We start from the raw sequence: 21497 nt of genomic DNA, 5'->3' as shown, positions 1-21497 counted from the left end.
AGCCCCACGTGGGACAACCTGATTACCTTGTAGCTACCCCAGCGCTTAGAACAGTGCTCGGCACAGAGTAAGCGCATCACAAACACCATAACTGTTATTATTTCCTCTTCCCTCCCGCAGCACAAAGATGGGGAGCGACACTGGCCCGGTTAATACCTGTCTGCGCGCACGCATTGACACCCCCGCCTCCACGCCCACACTCGCGCAAGTGCTCAGAGGAGCACACGCACACGCATGCACGCGTCTGAAAAGAAACCAAGTTCGGTCAGTTACGCTGCAACGAGGGGCTTGGTTTCCCGAAGAAGCCCCGCGTTGCAGAAAACTCGCCCACGCCTCACGTCTGCGCGAAACCACTCCTTTGGATCGCGCGTCGCGTTGAACCCAGACGGGTGAGCGTGGTCGGGAGATCCCTCCCACCCCACTACCGTCGCGTTATCTCCAAAGTACCTCGTGCAAACGCGCGTTGTGGGCGATCCGGTTGTAGCCCCCTAAATTCCCACCCCCCCCCCCGCCCCCGGGTGTTGGTTTCTGAGGCCCGGGACGAGAGGCCGCGGCGGGGTGTAACGCGATCCGGGGCGAAGGCTGCACCTGGCGGGGCCGCGGCTATTTCGGTGTCGTTACAACTATTTCGGCAACGTTAGACGGCAGCGGAGTGTCGGGGCCGCCCGCCGCCCGACCCGCTCACGTGGTGGAACTTGAGCTCCGGCCCCCTCCCCAACCTCCCGGCCCCCCGCCCGGAGAGCTGCCCCAAGGCCTGGACCACCGGGAGAAGATCTGGGCCCGGAGGAATCCGCGGCTTCGTCCCCACGACAGCAGTTCCCAAGGGGCGGAGGGCTGAACCGGGTTGCCAGGGGGCTTCTCTGTCTCGGTTTGGGCCCCGGAGCTTCGAGGACCACCTTGGTCAGCGGGGGGAGGGATGGGAGGAGCTCCCGGGGCCACCTTGGCCGGCGGGGGGGGGGGGAAGATGGGAGGAGCTCCCAGGACCACTTTGGCCAGCTGGGGGGATGGGAATAGCTCCCAGGACCACCTTGGCCAACGTGGGAGGGATGGGAGGAGCTCCCAGGACCACCTTGGCCAGCGGGAGGGGAGGATGGGAAGAGCTCCCAGGACCACTTTGGCCAACGTGGGGTGAGGAGCAATGGAGGAGCTCCCAGGACCTTCCTTGGCCAACGTGGGGGGACGGGAGGAGCTCCCAGGACCATCTTGGCCAGCGGGGGCGGATGGGAAGAGCTCCCAGGACCATCGTGGCCAACGTCGTGGGGGGGATGGGAGCAGCTCTCAGGACCACCTTGGCCAGCGGGGGGGAGGATGGGAAGAGCTCCCAGGACCACTTTGGCCAACGTGGGGTGAGGGGCAATGGAGGAGCTCCCAGGACCACCTTGGCCAACGTGGGGGGACGGGAGGAGCTCCCAGGACCATCTTGGCCAGCGGGGGGGGGGGGTGGGAAGAGCTCCCAGGACCACCTTGGCCAGCGGGGGGGATGGGAGGAGTTCCCAGGACCACCTTGGCCAATGGGGGAAGGGGTGGAGTTCTAAAGACCATCCTGGTCAATGGGGAGGAAGGGTGGAGTTCCGAAGACCACCTTGAAGACCGTCCTGGCCAGGGGGTGGGTAGTGGAGGAGTGCAAGATTCCTCCAGAGGAGGCTGGGGACAGATAAGTGGGCTGCCAGGGGAGGAGGCACGGCAGAGGCTGGGGGAGAGGGAGGATGAGGAGGGGGTCTAGTCTCTGAGCTGGAGCAGGCGGCCAGGTCAGTGAGGCTGGTTCGGGGCCTTTGGTTTTACGCTGTTCTCCTCGTTAAAGTGGAAGCTCCTAGTCGACTGAGAATGCGCCCCTCCTCTGTTCTGCATTGCCCAAGCGCTTGGTGCAGAGCACTGCAGACAGTGGGCGCTCAGCAGCTCGGGGGTGCTCAGCACGGGTCATCAATACTGCTCCAACTAATCTACTTCCCAAGCCCTAAATATGCAAAGCGCTGCACCAAGTGAGAGCTTAGAGTGAGTGCTCAATAAACGCTTTTGATCACTGGTCCTCCTACTCTGATCAAAGAAGGAGTCAGAGGGAGGGGTCCCAGCTCAGTCGTTCTTTACATTTATCTGCAGGGCGAGAGGATGAGCCGGGGAGTGGGGAGACCTGGGTTCGAGTCCCGCCTCCGCCACTAGCCTGCTGAGGGATCTGGGGCAAGTTAGCTAACCCTTCTGGGTCTCAGTTTCCCCACTTGTAAAATGGAGAAACTGATCCCTAATCCCTACCGGCCCCCACCTCGGAGGGCTGTCGAGAGGACAAAATGAGATATCACTGTGGGAAAATTCAAGTGCCACAAAAATGTGAGGTGGGATTATTAAGTTTAGAGAAAAACAGAGAATTCAATCACACGCCAGGGCTGTGTCGGACTAGTTTAGTGAGGTGTCCTACTAAAAGGAAATTTCTGTTCCAGGTTTCTGCTGCAACTGGTGCCGGAAGACAGTGGCTCCAAGATAAAATAGTTTGAGGAAAACCTGAAGGGTTTTTGCTGTTTTACAACCAGCCAACCGTGGCGGTGTCATCTCAGCAGCTGGACAGGAAGTGACCAGGGAGGGGTCGGCTGCCCGGCACCTACCCTGTGAGGGTCGCCCCTCCTGCTCCTGCTGGATGCTCTCCCCTCCCCAACCTCCGATCCCACCGAACCCGTCAGGATGTTTTCCAGAGAGGAGCAGCAGATGGCCAAGAAGCTGGGCTCTCCCTGATCCACTGCCCCTTTCTTCCTCCCCAGGCTTCCAGGGTCCTGCTCCCTGTCATCTTCGTCCTCTCCTCATCCGCCCCCCTCACCATCTTCCCCCACCACACGCTCATGGGCTGAGACACCCCCTTCTGCCAGCACTGAGGTGGGGAGGGGCAGAAGAGGGGAGAGGAAAGGGGAGAGGAGGGAAAGGGAGGAGAGTGAGGGGCTCATTCCTCTTATTGTCCACCAGCCCTACACCCACAACCCCAGTTTGCCCTCATCTGGCAAGAAATCAGAGACTATTGTGTTAGCCTCCATTAGAGTGGAAGCCCCTTGTGGGCAGGGAATGTGTCTTGGGCTTCTGTTGTACTTCCCAAGAAGTGCTTAGTATGCTGCGTGGCACTCAGTTAATGCTCAATAAATATCATTACTACGGCTACTGGCCTCCTTGCCTCCACCCTCTCCTCTCTTCAGTTCTCAATCCACACTACTGAGCACCCCATTTTCCTGAAATGTGGCTCTGCAAACATCCCTCAGCTACTCAGAAACAGCCACATGAAGCAGAAGCTTCTGACCGTGGGTTTCAGGGCTGTCCACCAGTTCTGCCCGTGCATCACCCCCCTTTACCCACCACTCCCCAGATCGCATTCTTCAGGCCTTCCAAATTCACCTTCTAACTGGGCCTCACTCCTGATGCTCTCTCACCTCTGACCCCTCGGTCACAGTGTCCCCCGAGGCTGAAACTCCCTCCCTACTAAATTCTCCAGACCACAGATCTCCCCATCTTCAAGGCCTCCTAAAACTCCACCTGCTCCAGGAAGTCTTTCTCAACTAATTCAACACACGCCAAAGTGGAGTCAACCCATCCCTCCCCTTAACATTTGTATTTTTTTCCCAGTCTCAGTACTTAATGTACCCACGTTTACTTTTATTTGTTTCTTTATTTGCATGTTCAATTATTTATTCAGTTGTTTCATCCTGGTACATTTGAATTGCTTTCTGCTACCTCCTTGTAATTTCCTTGTAAATAATTTTTGACTGTCCAACCCATTAGATTGTAAGCTTCTGGAGGGCAGAGATTGTGCATCTTCACTTCTGTTATTCTCTCCTTTAGCACAGTGTTTCACACACAATAGGAGCTTGATAAAAACCGATGATGGTGATGACAATGGTCAATCAATCAATCATAATTATTGCAAAATTACTATATGAAGACCACGTGCTTAGTCAAGACCCCTTGACTAAGCACTTGGGAGAGTACAATACAACAGAGAAACTAAGTGGCCTAGTGGATAGGGTTTGGGCCTGGGAATCAGAAGGGCCTTAGTTCTAATCCCAGCTCCACAACTTGTCTGCTGTGTGACCTTGGGCAGTACAGTAAATGCTCAATAAATACGATTGTTTGAATTTAACTTCTCTAAACCTCAGTTACCTCATCTGTAAAATGGAGATTTAGACTGTGAGCCCCATGTGGGACAGGGACTAAGTATTCCCAGTCCAGCCTGATTTGCTTATATTCACCCCAGTGCTTAGTACAGTACCTGGCACCAAGTAAGCGCTCAATAAATCCCACAATTTCCACAGTTAACAGAATTGGTAGACACATCTCTTTCCCAAAACAAGATGAAGTTAAAATGGAGCCCTGGCAGAGTGTAGTGTCAAGGGGGTGACTGGATTTTAGGGGCTACCAGGGTGTCCAGTGGGGAACCCAACATCTGAGTAGCTTGCTTTGACAGTGTCAAGGTAAGGAAAGGCAAGAGGTTTTGAAGACTAGAAGAAAGAGAAGAGGAGTTCCCTCATCTGTAAAATGGGGATTAAAACTGTGAGCCCCACGTGGGACAACCTGATCACCCTGTATCTACCCCAGCGCTTAAAACAGTGCTCTGCACATAGTAAGTGCTTAACAAATACCAACATTATTATTATATGGCTTCTTGCCCCAGCTCTGGCCCTGGACTACGATGTGACCTTAGACAAGTCACTTTACCTCTCTGGGCCTCAGTTTCCTCATCCATAAAACGGGGATAAAATTCCCACTCTCCCTCCCTCCCTTCTTCCCTCCCTCTTAGACCACTGTCTAAGAGCCTGGTGTGGGCTAGGGACTGCATTGTTCTTCTATCTACCCCAGCACTCAGGACAGTGCTTGACATATAATAAGCATCCTCTAAATCCCATAACTAGCTCAATACAGTCTGTTGGGTGGGTGCGATTCTTGATTTGAGTAGAGCCAATTTCCCATGAAATTGCTTCAGAGCTTTCCTCATTAATTTTAATAACCAGCAAGGCAAACTCTCCCTCCAGTGGGACGGGGGAGGATTTCAAAGTGCTTTGGGTGTGCAAACCCCTTCCTCGGGCTTGGGGTCAGGACAGCCCATCTGCTGGAGGTAGCTGGACAGGCACAGAGCGGGCTGGGGCGGCCTGAGGTGGTCTGAGTTGGGCTGGGCCAGGCTGGGCCTGGCTGGGGTGGGCTGGGTTGGGCTGGGCCAGGCTTTCTTTCCCAGTAAGGCCCTTGGCCCCTCTCAGGGTCATAGCTGGAGAGTTTCCGGTACTCTACCAATCTCAACTATGGGAGGGAGAGTCAAGCAAAGGCCTACCCATTCCATTTCTAGCTTGGGAAGTGGCTAGTGAGTGGAAGGCAATCTGCTATAAGTCAAAACTCCCGTGTGCTGGACAGCAGCGTCATGGGATAGAGTTGAGCGTGGAGAATCAAGTTTACTATGTGCAAGCAGGCAATGCAACCAATTCCAGATTTTTAACCAAGAAAACTGATCTACTACCCAACGATTGCAGATGGAGTTGGGACGTTCTGAGAGAGAAGTGCCCAAGGCATTGCTATAGGTCGGAGATGATTCGACGGCATAAGACAAGACTAGGCGGCCGTGGCCGGGCAGGGAAGGCGCAGGGCCAGGTCGAGGCCGCACGCAGCTACAAGAGCTGGATTGGGATAGGCGCAGCCTAACTGCCAGAGCCCAGCAAGGAAGCGCTCACTGCGCCACAGTCCAGCGTGGGAGGACGGCACCGTTTCAGGGCACCGGGCCAACGGGACCCCAGGGCAGCAGAACAACTGGACAGCAGAGTACCAGGGCAACAGAGCAGCAGGGCAGTAAGGCAGCAAAAGAGCAGGACGCCTGGGCAGCAGGCCAGCAGAAGGACGGGGAAGTAGGTCAGCAGGGTAGCAAGACAGCAACGGAGGGGGACAGTAGGGCAACAGGTCAGCAGGGCAGCAGTGTAGCAAAGCATCAAGGCAGTAACGAAGCAGGACAGTAGGGCACTGGCTGGAGGAGTCCAAAGGGCAGGTAGCACGGAAAGGGAGAGCAGACTCATCGCACCTCCGTGTGGGTGGCTGGAAATCAGAAAATGTAATATTGTTCCAGTTCCATTTCTCTATTCGTGAATTCTTTTCAGAAAGCTCTCCCCACTGCTTCATCTGGATCTGAGGATCCCTAGCTAAAAGACTCAGCCCAGAGGTGCCATCTGTAGGGTTAAGGCACCTTTCACCCCCGGGGCTCCAGCTTCTGGGGTGATGGTGCCAGTGTTCCCCAAAGCTCCAGCTTCTGGGTTGACAGTGCCAGTGTCCTCCAGAGCTCCAGCTGTGGGCGTGAAGCTATTGTTCTATCTTCTTATTCCTCCCTCTCTCCTTTCTCTCCCTTCCTCTCTCTCTTCTCTCCCTCTCTCCCTCCCTCCTTCTAACATTCCCTTCCTCCTTTCCTCACACTTCATTTGCCCAGTCCTGCAGGACTGACCAACTTGTCTTGAGATTGCAAGTACAAATGATCAGACAGTGCTAGGTACTGAGAGCCTACTGAGGCCCGGGCATTGTACTGAGCTCTGGGGAGGGGGCTCCAGCAGGAGGATGCACCGTCCCTGTCCACGCCTAGCACCTCCCATTCACAACCTGAGCCCAACAGCCACAGAGAGCAGACTGGCCTAGTGGAAAGAGCATGGGCCTGGGACTCAGAGCACCTGGGTTCTACTGCCGGCTCCGCCACTTGTCTGCCGTGTGACCTTGAGCAAGTCATTTCATTTCTCTGTACTTCGGTTTCCTCATCTGTAAAATGGGGATTAAGACTGTGAGCCCTATGTGGGACAGGGACTGTGTCCAACCCGATTATACTGTACCTACCTCAGCGCTTAGTACAGTGCCTAGCATATAGTAAGCGCTTGACCAAAACCACAGTTATCATTATTATTATTGTTGTTATTATTATGAGGCAGGATTGGACCTCTATGCTTCGGTCTTCCATGGGAACTCTTGCCGGGATGGGCCTTCTATTGGCCTAAACCATCTAACGGTCATTGCAGTGGCTTTCATCTTCCGCCCCACCCTCTTTCCCAACTTTCCTACAGTTCATACTGAGGGTTCCCATCCCACAATCCCCAACCTTCCTCAGTCATTACGGTGATTCCGCATCCTCTCATTCCCAACATTCTGAATCAAGGACCATATACTCTGCCTAGAGCGTAGCTCAGTGCGCCTCACCTGTCATTGAAAAATCGCATGATGAAATTCCCGATAATCTGGCGCAGCACGATTGCCTCCCTCTAAATTTACCCTTAACTAACGCTTCCGGAATTCCTTTGGGCTCCGGTCGGTAGGCTTTAATCTGGCTCCGGAGGTAACGATGATAATGTTCCGAAGATGTCTGTGTCAGCTTAATAGGCGAGAGCTGCGGTGTTTTAAACTACGCTGTTCGACTGCAAGTCAATTAAATGGATAAAGATAAAGATTCCCCTGAACTTATTGCTTTCCGTTATTAAAAATCTATTTGAACTTTTCCACTCAGACCCAGCCGGGCTCAATTGCTCCTAACTGCACACTCATGCCCGCAGTAAAGTGATCTTTAGCACATCACGGCGATTGATTTGCCGCTCCAAATTCCTGGAAGCGGGGGAGCCGTTTCCGCCCTGGGCCAGAAGGGGGCGCTCGTGCACTTCGAAAATAATAATAATAATAATAATGATGTTGGCATTTGTTAAGGGCTTACTATGTGCAGAGCATTGTTCTAAGCGCTGGGGGAGATACAGGATCATCAGGTTGTCCCACGTGAGGCTCACAGTTAATCCCCATTTTACAGATGAGGTAACTGAGGCCCAGAAAAGTTAAGCGACTTGCCCACAGTCACCCAGCTGACAAGTGGCAGAGCCTGGAGTCGAACCCATGACCTCTGACTCCGAAGCCCAAGCTCTTTCCACTGAGCCACGCTGTAATAATAATAATGTTGGTATTTGTTAAGCGCTTACTATGTGCGGAGCACTGTTCTAAGCGCTGGGGTAGATACAGGGGAATCGGGTTGTCCCAAGTGAGGCTCACAATCTTAATCCCCATTTTACAGATGAGGTAACTGAGGCACAGAAGTGAAGTGACTTGCCCCCGGTCACACAGCTGACAAGTGGCGGAGGCGGAATTCGAACCCATGACCTCTGACTCCCAAGCCCGTGCTCTTTCCGCTAAGCCACGCTGCTTCCCAGATGGGCCGCAGCGGGGGACGCTTCCCCTGCCGTCGGACCTGCGGGCCACGTCGAGCTCCTTCTAACGTGGAGAAGAATTGAGGTATTTAGTACGTTCCTGCGGGCGGGAGGGCACCGGGACACGTGCAGGGGCAAGCACAAGGACACAGACCAGCCGAAAGTGAGGCCCAGCCGCCAGCCCTTTTGTTTTTGTCTTTTTATGGTATCCGTTAAGGGCTTACTATGTACCAAGCGCTGGGGTAGATACAGGCTAATTAGGTTGGACACAGTCCATGTCCCCTGCGGGGGTCACGGTCTTAATTCCCATTTTACAGATGAGGTAACTGGGACCCCAAGGTCGCACAGTGGACAAGTGAAGGAGCCGGGATTCATTCATTTATTCATTCACTCAATTGTATTTATTGAGCGCTTCCTGTGTGCAGAGCACTGTACTAAGCGCTTGGAAGGTACAATACGGCAATAAAGAGAGACAATCCCTGCCCTCAACGGGCTTACAGTCTTGGGGGGTTGGGGGGGAGAAACAGATATAAAAACAAATAAACGGGCTTCGACGTTAATAAATAGAATTATAGATATACACATAAGAGAAGCAGTGTGGCTTAGCGGAAAGAGCCCGAGCTTGGGAGTCAGTGGTCGTGAGTTCTAATGTCGACTCTACAACTTGTCAGTTGTGTAACTTTGGACAAGTCACTTGACTTCTCTGTGCCTCAGTTACCTCCTCTGTAAAAAGGTGTTTAAAGACTGTGAGCCTCACGTGGGGCAACCTGATTATCTTGTATGAACCCCAGCGCTTAGAAGAGTGCTTGGCACCTAGTAAGCGCTCAACAAGTACCATCATCATCATCATCATTATTATTATTATACAAGCAAATCAGGTTGGATACAATCCCTGGCCCACCCAGGGCTCACAGCCTCAATCCCCATTTTACAGATGAGGCTACTGAGGCCCAGAGAAGAGAAGTGACTTGTCCAAGGTCACACAGCAGACGAGTGGCGGAGCCGGAATTAGAACCCTTGACCTTCTGGGTCCCAGACCTGTGCTCTATCCACTAGGCCATGCTGCTTCTCACAAGCCCCGAGTTTTGGGGGCTAGGATGGTGGGGTGGGAGGGGGTGAGGATAATCTCATCTCACACTCCACCCCACCCCAGTTCTTCCCCTCGCCCCCGCCACGGGCCTGCGGCACGCTCGGGACTTTAATAATAATAATGTCGGTATTTATTAAGCTCCTACTATGTGCCGAGCACCGTTCTAAGCACCGTGGTAGATTCAGGGTGAGCAGGTTGTCCCAGGTGAGGCTCACAGTCTTAATCCCCATTTTACAGACGAGGTAACTGAGGCACCGAGAAGTGAAGTGACTTGCCCAAAGTCACACAGCTGACAGGTGGCGGAGCTGAGACTAGAACCCATGACCTGTGACACCAAAGCCCGTGATCTTTCCACTGAGCCACGCTGCTTCTCTTAACCCTTTCCTAAAGACCGTCCTGCGTGACGCGGGGGGGTCGGGGGGTGGGGGTGGGGGAGGGTGAGAAGCAGCGTGGCTTAGTGGAAAGAGCCCGGGCTTGGAAGTCAGAGGTCGTGGGTTCTAATCCTGGCTCCTCCACTTGTCAGCTGTGTGACTTTGAGCAAGTCACTTCACTTCTCTCTGCCTCAGTTCCCTCATCTGTAAAATGGGGATTCAGACGGTGAGCCCCATCTGAAACAATCTGAATACCGTGTATCTACCCCAGTGCTTAAAACAGTGTGCGGCACATAGTAAACACTTAACAAATTCCATCGAGAAGCAGCGTGGCTCAATGGAAAGAGCATGGGCTTGGGAGTCAGAGGTCGTGGGTTCTAATCCCGGCTCCGCCACTTCATTCATTCAGTAGTATTTATTGAGTGCTTACTATCTGCAGAGCACTGTACTAAGCGCTTGGAATGTTCAATTCGGCAACAGATCGAGACAATCCCCGTCCAGTGACGGGCTCATCCCTTGTCAGCTGTGTGACTTTGGGCAACTTCTCTGAGCCTCAGTTCCCTCAACGGTAAAATGGAGATTGAGACTGTGAGCCCCACGCGAGACAACCTGATTATCGTGTCTCCTCCCCGGCGCTTAGAACAGCGCTTGGCATTAATAAGTGCTTAACCAATACCAATATTATTAGTATTATTGAGGGCGGCCCTGTCTAGGCCCGGACCGCCCCTCCTCTGCTATAACGGCCAGGACCATCCCGCGCCCCTCCCCGCCCTTCTCTTCTCTTCCCAGATGTCTCCCCAAGATTCCCGATGTCTCCCCCTGCGCCCCCCCTCCGTCTCTCTACGTCTCTGTCCGTCTCTGTCTCCCCTCCCAGCTCCTCGGTGGAGGGGAGGGAGGCTGAGTGAGGGGGGTCACCGGGGATTCCCCTCCCCTCCCCGCCTGCATCTTCTCCGCCCCGCCCCGGCCGGTTCCCTGCTCCGGTCACTCCCTCGGTCCGTCCCCTGTCCGTCCGTCCGTCCGTCCGTCCGTCCGTCCCATCGTCCGGCTCCGCCCATCCCAGGCCGGGCTGGTCCTCTCGGCTCTGTCCTGTCCCGGTGCCCACTCTGCCCGCTCTGCCCGGGGCTCCCGCCAGGCAGACAAGGAGGGCACCGAGGGAGGGTACCGAGGGCGGGCACCGAGGGCGGGCACCGAGGGCACCGAGGCCGGGTCCGGAGGGCGGGCACCGAGGGCACCGAGGCCGGGTCCGGAAGGCGGGCACCGAGGGAGGGCACGGAGGGCGGGTCCGGAGGGCGGGCACGGAGGGCGGGCACGGAGGGCAGCTGTTGGCAGCCGGGCTGGGGCTCGGAGGGTCCGGGGCTTGCTTTCCTCGGAGGCGGGCGGGGGTCGCGGCGGCGGACGGAGCGACGGGCGGAGGGACGGAGGGAGGGACGGAGGGAGGGACGGAGAGAGGGACGGAGGGAGGGAGAAAGGAGGGAGGGAGAAAGGAGGGAGGGAGAAAGGACGGACGGAGGGAGGGAGGGAGGGAGGGAGGGGGCCTGGGTCCGCTCTATATAAACGGCCCCGCCCCGCGCCGGCCAGACACGCGGACCCGACCCCAGCCCGGGGCGTCCGCGCCCGCGCCCCGCATCCCGCCTGAGCCCCGCGTCCCGCCTGAGCCCCGCGCCCCGCACCTCGCATCCCGCCTGAGCCCCGCATCCCGCCTGAGCCCCGCATCCCGCCTGAGCCCCGCTCCTCTCATCCCCCATCCCGCATCCCGCCTAAGCCCCGCGCCCCGCGCCCCGCACCTCGCATTCCGCCTTAGCCCCTCTCCCCACATCCCACCCTCGCCCCTCGGCCCTCGCCCCCCCGACCCGCACGGGGTCCAGCAGGACGCGGGATCGGGTCTCGGCCGTGCGCCCCGGGGACGGGATGCGCCGCAGCCCCGCGGGCGGCCAGTACAGAGCTTAGCGTCCAGCCGGAGCCATGGACCTGCGCCCGCTGCCCCTTCTGGTGATGCCGGGCTTCCTCGTGCCGCTGGTGAGTCTTCCCGACCCCCGGAATCCCGCACCCCCCGACCCCCGCACCCCCGGGGGAGACGAAGGGTCGGCGGGAAGGGCAGACAATAGGGGGTCGAGGTGGAGAAGGGGGCTAGGGGACAGAAGGGAGGGGAGAAGGGGCGTGAGGAGGGGGCAGGGCACAGAGGAGGGGGAGGAGGAGGAGGAGGAAGAGAGGAGGAAGAAGAGAAGGAGAGGAGAAAGAGGAGGAGGAAGAGGAGAGGAGAAAGAGGAGGAGGAGGAGAGGAGAAAGAGGAGGACGGTCCCGGGGGGCGTGGGGAGGGGGAGGAAGGGGACGAAGAAGCCGGTAGCTGAAGAGGGAAAACTGAGGGGCGGGGGTGGGGTGGGGTGTGTGTGTGTGTGTGTGTGTGTGTGTTGGGGGGGGGTCTCCCAGCTAGGTCCCCAGGGCGGGCGGGGGGACTCTGGATTCATTCATTCATTTAATAGTATTTATTGAGCGCTTACTATGTGCAGAGCACTGTACTAAGCGCTTGGAATGTACGATTCGGCTTGGTCTCCTCGGGTCTCGCTGTCTCGCCAGGATCGCCTGGATCCAAGCGGCAGGGCCGGGGAGGTGGGGGGGTCGGGGGTCGGGGGGTCGGGGGGTCGGGGGTCGGGGACAGAGCGACTGGATGCTCTCGACTATCCGCTGCGGGAGGAAGGAGAGCCAGCCTGCCCAGGGGGCCGTGGCCAGGGGCGCCTGGTTTCATTCGGCAAGAAGCAGCGTGACTTAGTGGAAAGAGCACGATCTTGGGAGTCCAGCGGTCAAGGGTTCGAATTCCGACTCTGCCATTTGTCAGCTGTGTGATCTTGGGCGAGTCACTTCACTTTTCTGGGCCTCACTTCCCTCCTCTGTAAAATGGGGATGAAGACTGTGAGCCCCACGGGGGACAACCCGATCACCTCGTATCTACCCCAGCGCTTAGAACAGTGCTCGGCACATAGTAAGCGCTTAACAGATACTATCGTTATTCAAGTTCACCCAGGCTTGGGGGCTTGTGTCCGAAAGCAGCGTGGCTCAGTCGAAAGAGCTCGGGCTGGGGAGTCGGAGATTACGGATTCAAATCCCGGCTCCGCCGTTTGTCAGCTGTGTGACTTTGGCCAAGTCACTTAACTTCTGTGTGCCTCAGTTACCTCATCTGTAAAATGGGCATGAAGACCGTGAGCCCCACGGGGGACAACCTGATCGCCTCGTGTCCTCCCCAGCGCTTAGAACAGTGCTTGGCGCATAGTACGCGCTTAAGAAATGTCGTTATTATTACTATTATTATTAGAAGGGCGAGCGGCACACCGGTCCTGCCTGCCGCCGCTTTCCGAGCCACGGTCTTGGACTGGGCGGCCCGGAGGCTCATGAGACGGGGACAATCGCCAACTGACAGGAATGAGGGAGGCCCGAAAGCTCAATTATGATTTAGACAATCCCTGCCAAGAGCGGTCCCTGATGAGTGGCTTGAGGGAGGGTCGGGGATGGAGAGAGGAGAGTCGGGAGAGTTGGGTGGGCCGAGTTGGGTCACTGGGGTCTCCCGTTGGATCACAGGGGTGTTGGATGGCCCGTGCTGGATCCCTGGGGGACGGTCGGAGACGGAGAGGGGAGAGTCAGAGGTGTGGGATGGTCCATCGATGGGGATGGGATGGTTCGAGCCGGCGATGGGGGCGAAGCGGTTAGTGCCATCCAGGAGCCCAGGGCGCCCGGGAAATGGAACCAGCGGCGCTTTCTCTGCCAAGAAACGGGTGGTGGGGAGGCGTTGAGGCGCTGCCTCTCGGACTTTCTGGGTCTAGGATGCGGCGGGAGCCGGCACAGAAGGAAGGGAAGGAAGGGGGTGGGGGAGAGCAAGTGTGGGCCGCTGCTGTGGTGCTCCGCTGTGCGCTCTGCTCGCTTTTTGCCCCCTCCTACTTCAACTACCTTCTCTCTTTCTACTGTCTACCCCACACAGTCCGCTTCTCCGCCGCTCACCTCCTCACGGTCCCCCGTTGGCGCCTGTCCCGCCGTCGACCCCCCGGTCCACGTCCTACCGCTGTCCTAGAATGTCCTCCCTCCTCACAGCCTCCAAACTAACTCTCTTCCCCTCTTGAAAGCCCTACTGAGAGCTCACCTCCTCCAGGAGGCCTTCCCAGACTGAGCACCCTCCTTTCCCTGTGCTCCTCCTCCCCTTCCCTCCCCCCTCCCGCCCTCTGCTCTTCCCCCTTCCCCTCCCCTCAGCACCGTGCTTCTTTGCATATATTATTTATTACCCTAATTATTTTGTTAATGAGGTGTATATCTCCATGATTCTAATGATCTTGATGATGTTGTCTTGTTTTGTTTTGTTCTGCTTTGCTTTGCCGTCTCCCCGTTTAGACTGTGAGCCCGTTACTGGGCAGGGATTGTCTCTATCTGTTGCCGAATTGTACATTCCAAGCGCTTCCTACAGTGCTCTGCACATAGTAAGCCCTCCTCGGCCCTCCCGACGTCCGGACCGCCTCGGAGACGGGCAGGTCGCCCAAGAGACCCAGTACCCCGCGACCCCCTTCAACCCTTCTCCCCAGCTCCCTCGCGACCCCCTCGGAGCCTTCTCCCAGGCCCCCTGGCACCCCCTCTCTCCAGCCCCCAGAGATCTTCTACTCCCCAGCCTCCTCCAGCCCTCCCGGGATCCCCAAGCCCTCCAGAGCAACCCCGAGATCTCCCACCACCCCTCAATTCTCCAGCCCCCCGGATCCCAGCCCTCCCGAGCCCCCAGCCCCTCCCAGCCTCCCGAATCCCACCCTCAACCTACCCCATTCTCCCAAGCCTCCTGAGCCTCCTCCTCCCCAGTCTTCTGAGACCCTCCCCGGAACCCCCAATCAATCCTAGAAGCGACGATGTTAATTGAGCAACTCCTCCCTGGCTCCCCGTGCCGTAGCTCCCCAGACTAAAGATAATCTTGGTGGTGGTCACCCTGCCCCAGCCCGGGCAGCTCACTCCAATCTGCTCTAAACCTGGGACTTGATCTCTTTCGAATGGAGCAGTTGGACTGTTCTGAGCGCCCCGGGGAGGAGATTCCCTGTCGGGTCTTTTCGCAGATTTTAACATTATCTCCTCACGCTTAAACGCACTCCCCGGGCCACCCGGCGGATTAAAGATTCGGTTTTTCCGCTTTCGTTGCCGACCCCCCCCCCCCCCCATCCCCACCAAGGGACCCCCGTCCCCTGCAGCCTTGTACACTGGGCTGTCGTTAGGCCACATCCCAGGAAGGGGTCTGCCGTTTATCATCCTGTGGGCTACCCCCTCCCCCCGCCCCCCCAGCCCAGGCGCACCACAAGCTCCAAGGAAGATTTCGGATTGCAGGAAAGCATGATATCCATCTTAATGTCCAAGTTCCTTTCCGGAGATCCAAGAGCCATTTGGACTCCTGGGTAAGGGGGAGGAAGTCGAAGTGGGTTGAGGCAGCTTTTCCAGCTCCTTTTGGTCCTGAGCAATCCCTCCCTAAAACAGCGGCCACAGAGGTGGCCCCGAAACACCCCTGAGGAATCTCTCTCCTTGAACTGAAGCACGGTCGTGTGAGACCGCCCTAGCACTGAATAAACTGGTGGCTGCTGCCCCTTTCCCTCACTGGGCGGAAGGAAGCCTAGGGGTGAGGAGTCTGTGGCTTGCACACTGGTCGGGTGGGGCTGCTCCCCAAATCCCCCTGCCGAAACTGGAGGGCAACAGGTTCCGAACCATCAGCAGGAAACACATCTTCCCCCAGCGGGGTGGGCACAGGGAATCTGTCCCCATAGGGGACTGTGCAGCCAGAGACCTCAATCAATCAATCAGTGGTATTGATTGAGCGCTTACTAAGCGCTTGAGAGTGTGTGATAAATAGAATTGGCAGGCATGATCCCTGCCCACAGTGAGCTTACAGTTTACAAAGAGAGAGATAATAAAATGCATTACAGATAAGGGACGCGGCAGAGTCTAAGGATGGACACCTAAGGGCTGTGAGATTGAGGCTGGGGTATCAAAATGCTTAAGGAGTGCATAAACGATGCAGAGGGAATGGTAAATGGAGTGGAGAAATGAGGGCTTTAGTCAGGAAGGCCTCTTGGAGGAGATTTAACCCTAGTAACAGTTGGGAGACGTTGTGGGGAGAGATAGTCTGCCAGATACTAAGGAGAAGGGAATATCAGGCAAGAGGGAGAACATAGGCAAGGGGTTCATTCATTCATTCTTATTTATTGAGCGCTTACTGCATGCAAAGCGCTGTGCTAAGTGCTTGGGAAAATACAGTACAAGATTAAACAGTGACATTCCCTCCCACTGCGAGCTTGAAGTCTAAAGGGTTTGGTGGCAAGATAGCAGGAATCAAGGCAGAGTAAGTAAGCCGGAGCTAGAGGAGCAAAGTGTGTGGGCTGGGTTGTAGTGGGAAACTAGCGAGGTTAGGTAGAAGGGGAGTTAGGAAGGAGGGAGGGAGAGTGTCATCAGGTTCAGAGGGGGCTTTGATTAATTTCTAGATAAACGGTCTATCATGGGTTCCTAGAGGGAAAGTTAAAGGTTGAAGAGGGGACAATCAATGCCTACTGGGTGTTTATTGCTTGCAGGGTGCTGTACTGGGCTTCTACTGTGTGCAGAGCGCTGGCTAGGCCCCGAGCCTCTGATTCAAAACTACGGTTTCGCTAGAGAAGCAGCGTGGCTCAGTTGGAAAGAGCCCGGACTTGGGAGGCCGCGGTCATGGGTTCGAATCCCAGATCTGCCACTAGTCAGCTGTGTGAGTGTGGGCAAGTCACTTCTCTGGGCCTCAGTTACCTCATCTGTAATATGGGGATTAACTGTGAGCCTCTCGTGGGACAACCTGATTACCCTGTGTCTACCTCAGCACATAGAACAGTGCTCTGCACATAATAAGTGCTTAACAAATACCAACATTATTATTATTAGTGCTCCCAAGCACTTCACTCGACGCCAGTCCATGGGGAGACCAGCAGGGGCGTGGAGCGCGATCCCGACTAGTGCCTCATTGGAATAAGGAATTCTTGGGGGAGGCCCGGAGAGGAGGCCCGGAGGGAGAGGTCCAGAGGGGAGGCTCGGAGGGGGAGACGGGCAGTTCAGGACTCAAGGGGGAAGGAAATGTTCTTTAGGAATTTCTTCTTTTCCCCCCAGTCCCATCCAGGCATCTGTCAGGCAGCAGCAACACCAGGCGGGCTCCCAGTTATGCCAGGCTTCACTGCAACAAACTGGTCTTCGAAGCCCAAGCCTTGAGGCCAGCTGAAAGTGGAGATCTTTTTGACCAACCCGACAAGCTTCGTGCAAGGTGTCTGGGAGTGTCAAGACAGACGGCCAAGGCCATCTCCGCCCCGGTGCCCACCAAAGCCTCCTGCGGTCTACAGACTGCTTTATCTGCCCCATCAATTAAGGCACCCTCAGACGCCGACTTCCATGGCTTTCACCGTGACCATAGACACTGCTTTCTAGGAGCGACTCATTAATTCACACTAATGGCTGAGAGAATTAACGACAATCAGTAAAGCTGGTGGATCAGCATGTCTCTGAGCTGACGGCACCACCAAACTTGAGTTGGGAAAGGGGTTTGTGGGGCAAGAAAGGGAGGTGACTTAACAATAATAATAATAATAATAATGTTGGTATTTGTTAAGCGCTTGCTATGTGCCAAGCATTGTTCTAAACGCTGGGGGAGATACAAGGTAACCAGTTTGTCCCACGTGAGCTCACAGCCTTAATCTCCATTTTACAGATGGGGTAACTGAGGCACAGAGAAGTTAAATGACTTGCTCAAGGTCACACAGCTGGCAAGTGGCTGAGGTGGGACTTATCGGGACTTATTGCCCAATCTATCGCAGATAGGGCACCGCAGGAGCAGGTCGAATCCCGGATGTCCTCATCTGCTTCTTCCCAGCCCAAATTCTGAGGCCTGTCCAAGCACGGGATGTGGGCCGAGGCTCCACACTGCCTGGATGTTGGGTCAAGGGGAGATGACCCGGCGGAGGCGCGGACAAGGCTGAGGCTGCTGGACGTTGCTGCTGCCAGGGGGCGAGGGTGTGGGAACCCTCGGGAAAGGGCCCCTGTTCTTTGGAGAGTCATCACAGAGGGTTGTCACAGAGGAACCCTCAAAGAGGGTCCATCACACAAGGGTCCATAACAGAGGGTCGCCCTAGATGGCCTGGCAAAGACTTCATATTAATTCTGGAAGGATTCTTTTTAGCAAAGCCACAAGCCTTTCCAAAACTTGGGCAGCCAGCTGATCTGCTTTATACCCCCGGGGTCAGTCTTGTTTCCAGGCGGTGTAGAGAAGCAGCGTGGCTCAGTGGAAAGAGCGCGGGCTTTGGAGTCAGAGGTCATGGGTTCAAATCTCGGCTCTGCCACTTGTCAGCTGTGTGACTGTGGGCAAGTCACTTAACTTCTCTGTGCCTCAGTTACCTCATCTGTAAAATGGGGATTAAGACTGTGAGCCCCACGTGGGACAACCTGATTCCCTTGTCTCTACCCCAGCGCTTAGAACGGTGGTCTGCACATAGTAAGCGCTTAACAAATACCAACATTATTATTATTATTACCCTGTCCAGCACCGGACGCCTTCATGTCCAGTGTTTTTCTTGTCAGCACCTCAGCTCCCACCACCAAGTCCCGTGACTCGGAGGCGGTGTCCATGTTCACAGGGGCACAAGGACGGGGGGGCAAGGGGACACCACAGCCCCAGAGTGAGGGAGGGAGCCTGGAGTCCCTGGGGTTCAGGTCTAGGATCTGCACATTTCCAGAAAGAACCTTCTCAAGTGGCCCAAGGGCTACTGCGTTGCATTGCATCATCTGGGTAATTCCCGTCACGCCTCTTACCATGTTTGTGCTTCCTGGCCAGAAAAGGAGTAGCTGGGGTCTGTGCCACCCAAGCAATCCCCGACCTCTCAGTGCCACGACCACATGCAGTTCCCCAGAGGTCAGTCTGACAGAGTCCTCTCTCCCTTCTCCCTCTCTCCCCACACCCTCCTTTCTCTGAACAGATCGTCTGTGACTGCAAGCAAATACTCCACATCCCCGAGGGACTGGACTGGGAAGACAAAGAAGGCCCCGAGGCGCTGGTCCCAGTCCACTCCAAGTTCGTCCACCCTCTGCGTCTCTTCGTCCAACAGGCCCCCAGCCCCGCGCCTGGTCAGCTCCCCATCGCCGCCGGCCCCGATGGCTTCTGGACTTGGCTGTCCAATGTGACCGAAGCCCGGGGGTCCAGGCCCCGGGCCAAACGCCGGCCCATCGTCAAGACGGGGAAGTTCAGGAAGATGTTTGGCTGGGGCGACTTCCACTCCAACATCAAGACGGTCAAGCTGAACCTGCTGATCACCGGCAAGATCGTCGACCACGGCAACGGCACCTTCAGCGTCTACTTCCGCCACAACTCGACGGGCCTGGGGAACGTCTCCGTGAGCCTGGTGCCACCCTCCAAGGTGGTGGAGTTCCCGGCGGCCCCGCCGGTGGCTGCCCAGTCCACACTGGAGGCCAAGGGGTCCAAGGCCTTCAACTGCCGCGTGGAATATGAGAAAACGGACCGGGCCAAGAAGACGGCCCTCTGCCACCTGGACCCGGCCAAAGTCTGCTACCAGGAGCAGACACAGAGCCACGTGTCTTGGCTGTGCTCTAAGCCCTTCAAGGTCATCTGCATCTACATCGCCTTCCACAGCGTCGACTACAAGCTGGTTCAGAAGGTCTGCCCCGACTACAATTACCACAGCGAGACTCCATACCTGTCTTCGGGGTGACCGGCCTGCCCGTCACGCCTTAAGGGTGGGGGGGCGGCCGCCTCTGGCTCCAACCGTGGACGCCACTGCCCCATTCACCGTCGAGGCCCAAGGACCCAGGGGAGACTGGAAGCCCATGGCCGTGGAGGTGCTAAGGGAAATGGTTGAGAGCCAGCAATTCCAGATGCTTGGGGAGGACAACTCTGGTCATCTGGTCTGGTCCAGTCCATTCTGGTCATCTGGTCTGGCCCAGTCCAGTTCAACCTGGGGGAGGGGGGAGGCTGCAAGAGCCATTGGATCCATCCATCAATTAATCAGTCAGCAGACCTTGTGCTCAGCTTGGAACCCATGTCGTCCAGGGATCTGGTAGGGTCACTCGGAGGTGAGGGTCTTGGCTCCCCTGGGGCTAAAACACCTGCCTGACGTTGGGGAAGGGCAGGAACTGGACAAAGCTGGATGGGGGTGGTGGCGGGGAGAGGCCAGAATGGACCAGTCAAGGTCGGTGAAGCAGCCACAGTCTGTACCCAACTTGTAGGCCCAAAATTGGCCAATAGGGAGTGTTTCCCCAAAGTCAATGGAACTGCCAGTCCAAGCGGTGACCTCCCTGCCTCATCAATATTCTATTATTGCTACTATTATTGTCACCGACAGGGTTTGAAGCCAAATGCCCTAGTGGGCCAAGCATTCTGGTGAGACCCACACTCTAGTCCCACCTCTGGCCGACTGGGTGATCCTGAGCAAGTCACTTACCCTCTTTGAGCCTCAGTTTCCTCATTTAAATTGGGGATATGATCCCTGCGTTCCCACCTTCTTAGGCTGTGCACCATGTGCGTGACCAGGGCTGTGTCTGATCTGATAGTCTTGTAACTACCACAGCACCTAGTGCAGCGCCTGGCACAGAATAAACAATAAACACCGTCCTAATGAAGCGTTCAGAATGTGTGAGGCACTGTGCTAAGCGCTGGGATGAATGCCAAAACCCAATTCAGTTCCGGTCCCAGTCCCATACGGTCCGTGTTGGAAAGTATTGACCCGTGGAACAATGGGAACAGAACCCAAACATCAGTGAAAACAAATGAGAATTCTTCTCAAAAGATCATCAGTAAACAGTACAAGCTGGGCATGGTGCCGCCCCCTTCGGGTTCCAGGCCGCTCAGCCCACAGCCTCCCCTTGCCCCGTGTCCTTGGTGGGGGACAGGTGTCTTCCATGGGGCTGGATGGTGGAAGAATGAAAATGGATGCAAACCTTTCTGGGAGCAAGGAGAGGGACTGAGGGAGGCGTGCACACTGCTGCAACAGGCTGCTCTTCTCCTCAGCTGAGAGTCGCCGTGTGCCCATGGCCAACTCGCCTGCTCGGAAACCAGCCCGGAGCCTAACCCCGGTGAGCTTGCAGATGGCTTCGCATCCATCTTTTGCAAACTTGAGGGTGTGAAACAAACACCGGAACAGCTGGATGGGTCAGCGGAGAGGGGCGAGCTAGGGGCAGCCCCCAGGGTACGGGCTCACCTCAGCTTGCCCTTGCTACTGCCAGGGCCCAAGCCAGGAGATGCCGGTCCGCGGCCGTGAGGGCTTTCGCTTGGGGAGGGGATTGGGGGAGAACCGCTCCCAGGCACACACACTCCCACACACGGACAGCTCCGCTCCGACCCCATATTCTCTGTTATTACCGGGACTTGCTGCCCCAGACCACGTTCTACTCTGTGTTTCGTAGAAATCGTTCTCGAGTTAGTGGTAGGGAAGGGCAGGCTGGCACGCCTGCTCTCTTCCGGTTTCACGTCGAGTGTTTTGGTGACTGTGTTGTAACTAGCCCCCGACCTGCGTCCTTACCTCCTTCTAGAGCCTAGGCCAACATCCGGGTCTCCTGGCGATGTGCGGAAGCCATCAATGTACATACCCCTGGCAGTCTGTGTACACACTTCAGGAGGGCTGTGCACGTACCTTTGTAAATAAAGAGTCTTTGCTAATCTGTCCCCTGAACATCTTGCTTCACTTGGAAAGTCCTCCTTTCTACCTCTGAGGGAGGAAACCTGCCGCTTCCAGGACATCAGCCAATTTTTCTCAAGTCTAAAGAAATCAGAAGTCGACGATTCTGTCTGAAAGCTTCCTGAAGTGACTAGGCGTGAGTGAGCTTGTGCAAGGGAGTGTGTGTGTTTGAAAGAGAGCC

The 21497-nt window shown here is 56.2% G+C and overlaps 1 protein-coding gene across 1 annotated transcript; it reads left to right on the top strand.

Moving 5' to 3' along the window:
- Positions 1 to 11454: 11454 nt before the first annotated feature.
- Positions 11455 to 21301, top strand: NXPH2 (neurexophilin 2). Its single transcript, XM_029071614.2, has 2 exons — positions 11455 to 11639; positions 18605 to 21301. The coding sequence occupies exons 1-2, from the start codon at positions 11586 to 11588 to the stop codon at positions 19352 to 19354; spliced, it is 804 nt and encodes a 267-aa protein (XP_028927447.1). The 5' UTR covers positions 11455 to 11585; the 3' UTR covers positions 19355 to 21301.
- Positions 21302 to 21497: the final 196 nt, after the last annotated feature.

This window comes from Ornithorhynchus anatinus, chromosome 9 (genome assembly GCF_004115215.2).
Source record: "Ornithorhynchus anatinus isolate Pmale09 chromosome 9, mOrnAna1.pri.v4, whole genome shotgun sequence".
Lineage (NCBI taxonomy): Eukaryota > Metazoa > Chordata > Mammalia > Monotremata > Ornithorhynchidae > Ornithorhynchus > Ornithorhynchus anatinus.
This window is presented reverse-complemented; position numbering and strand designations above follow the sequence as displayed.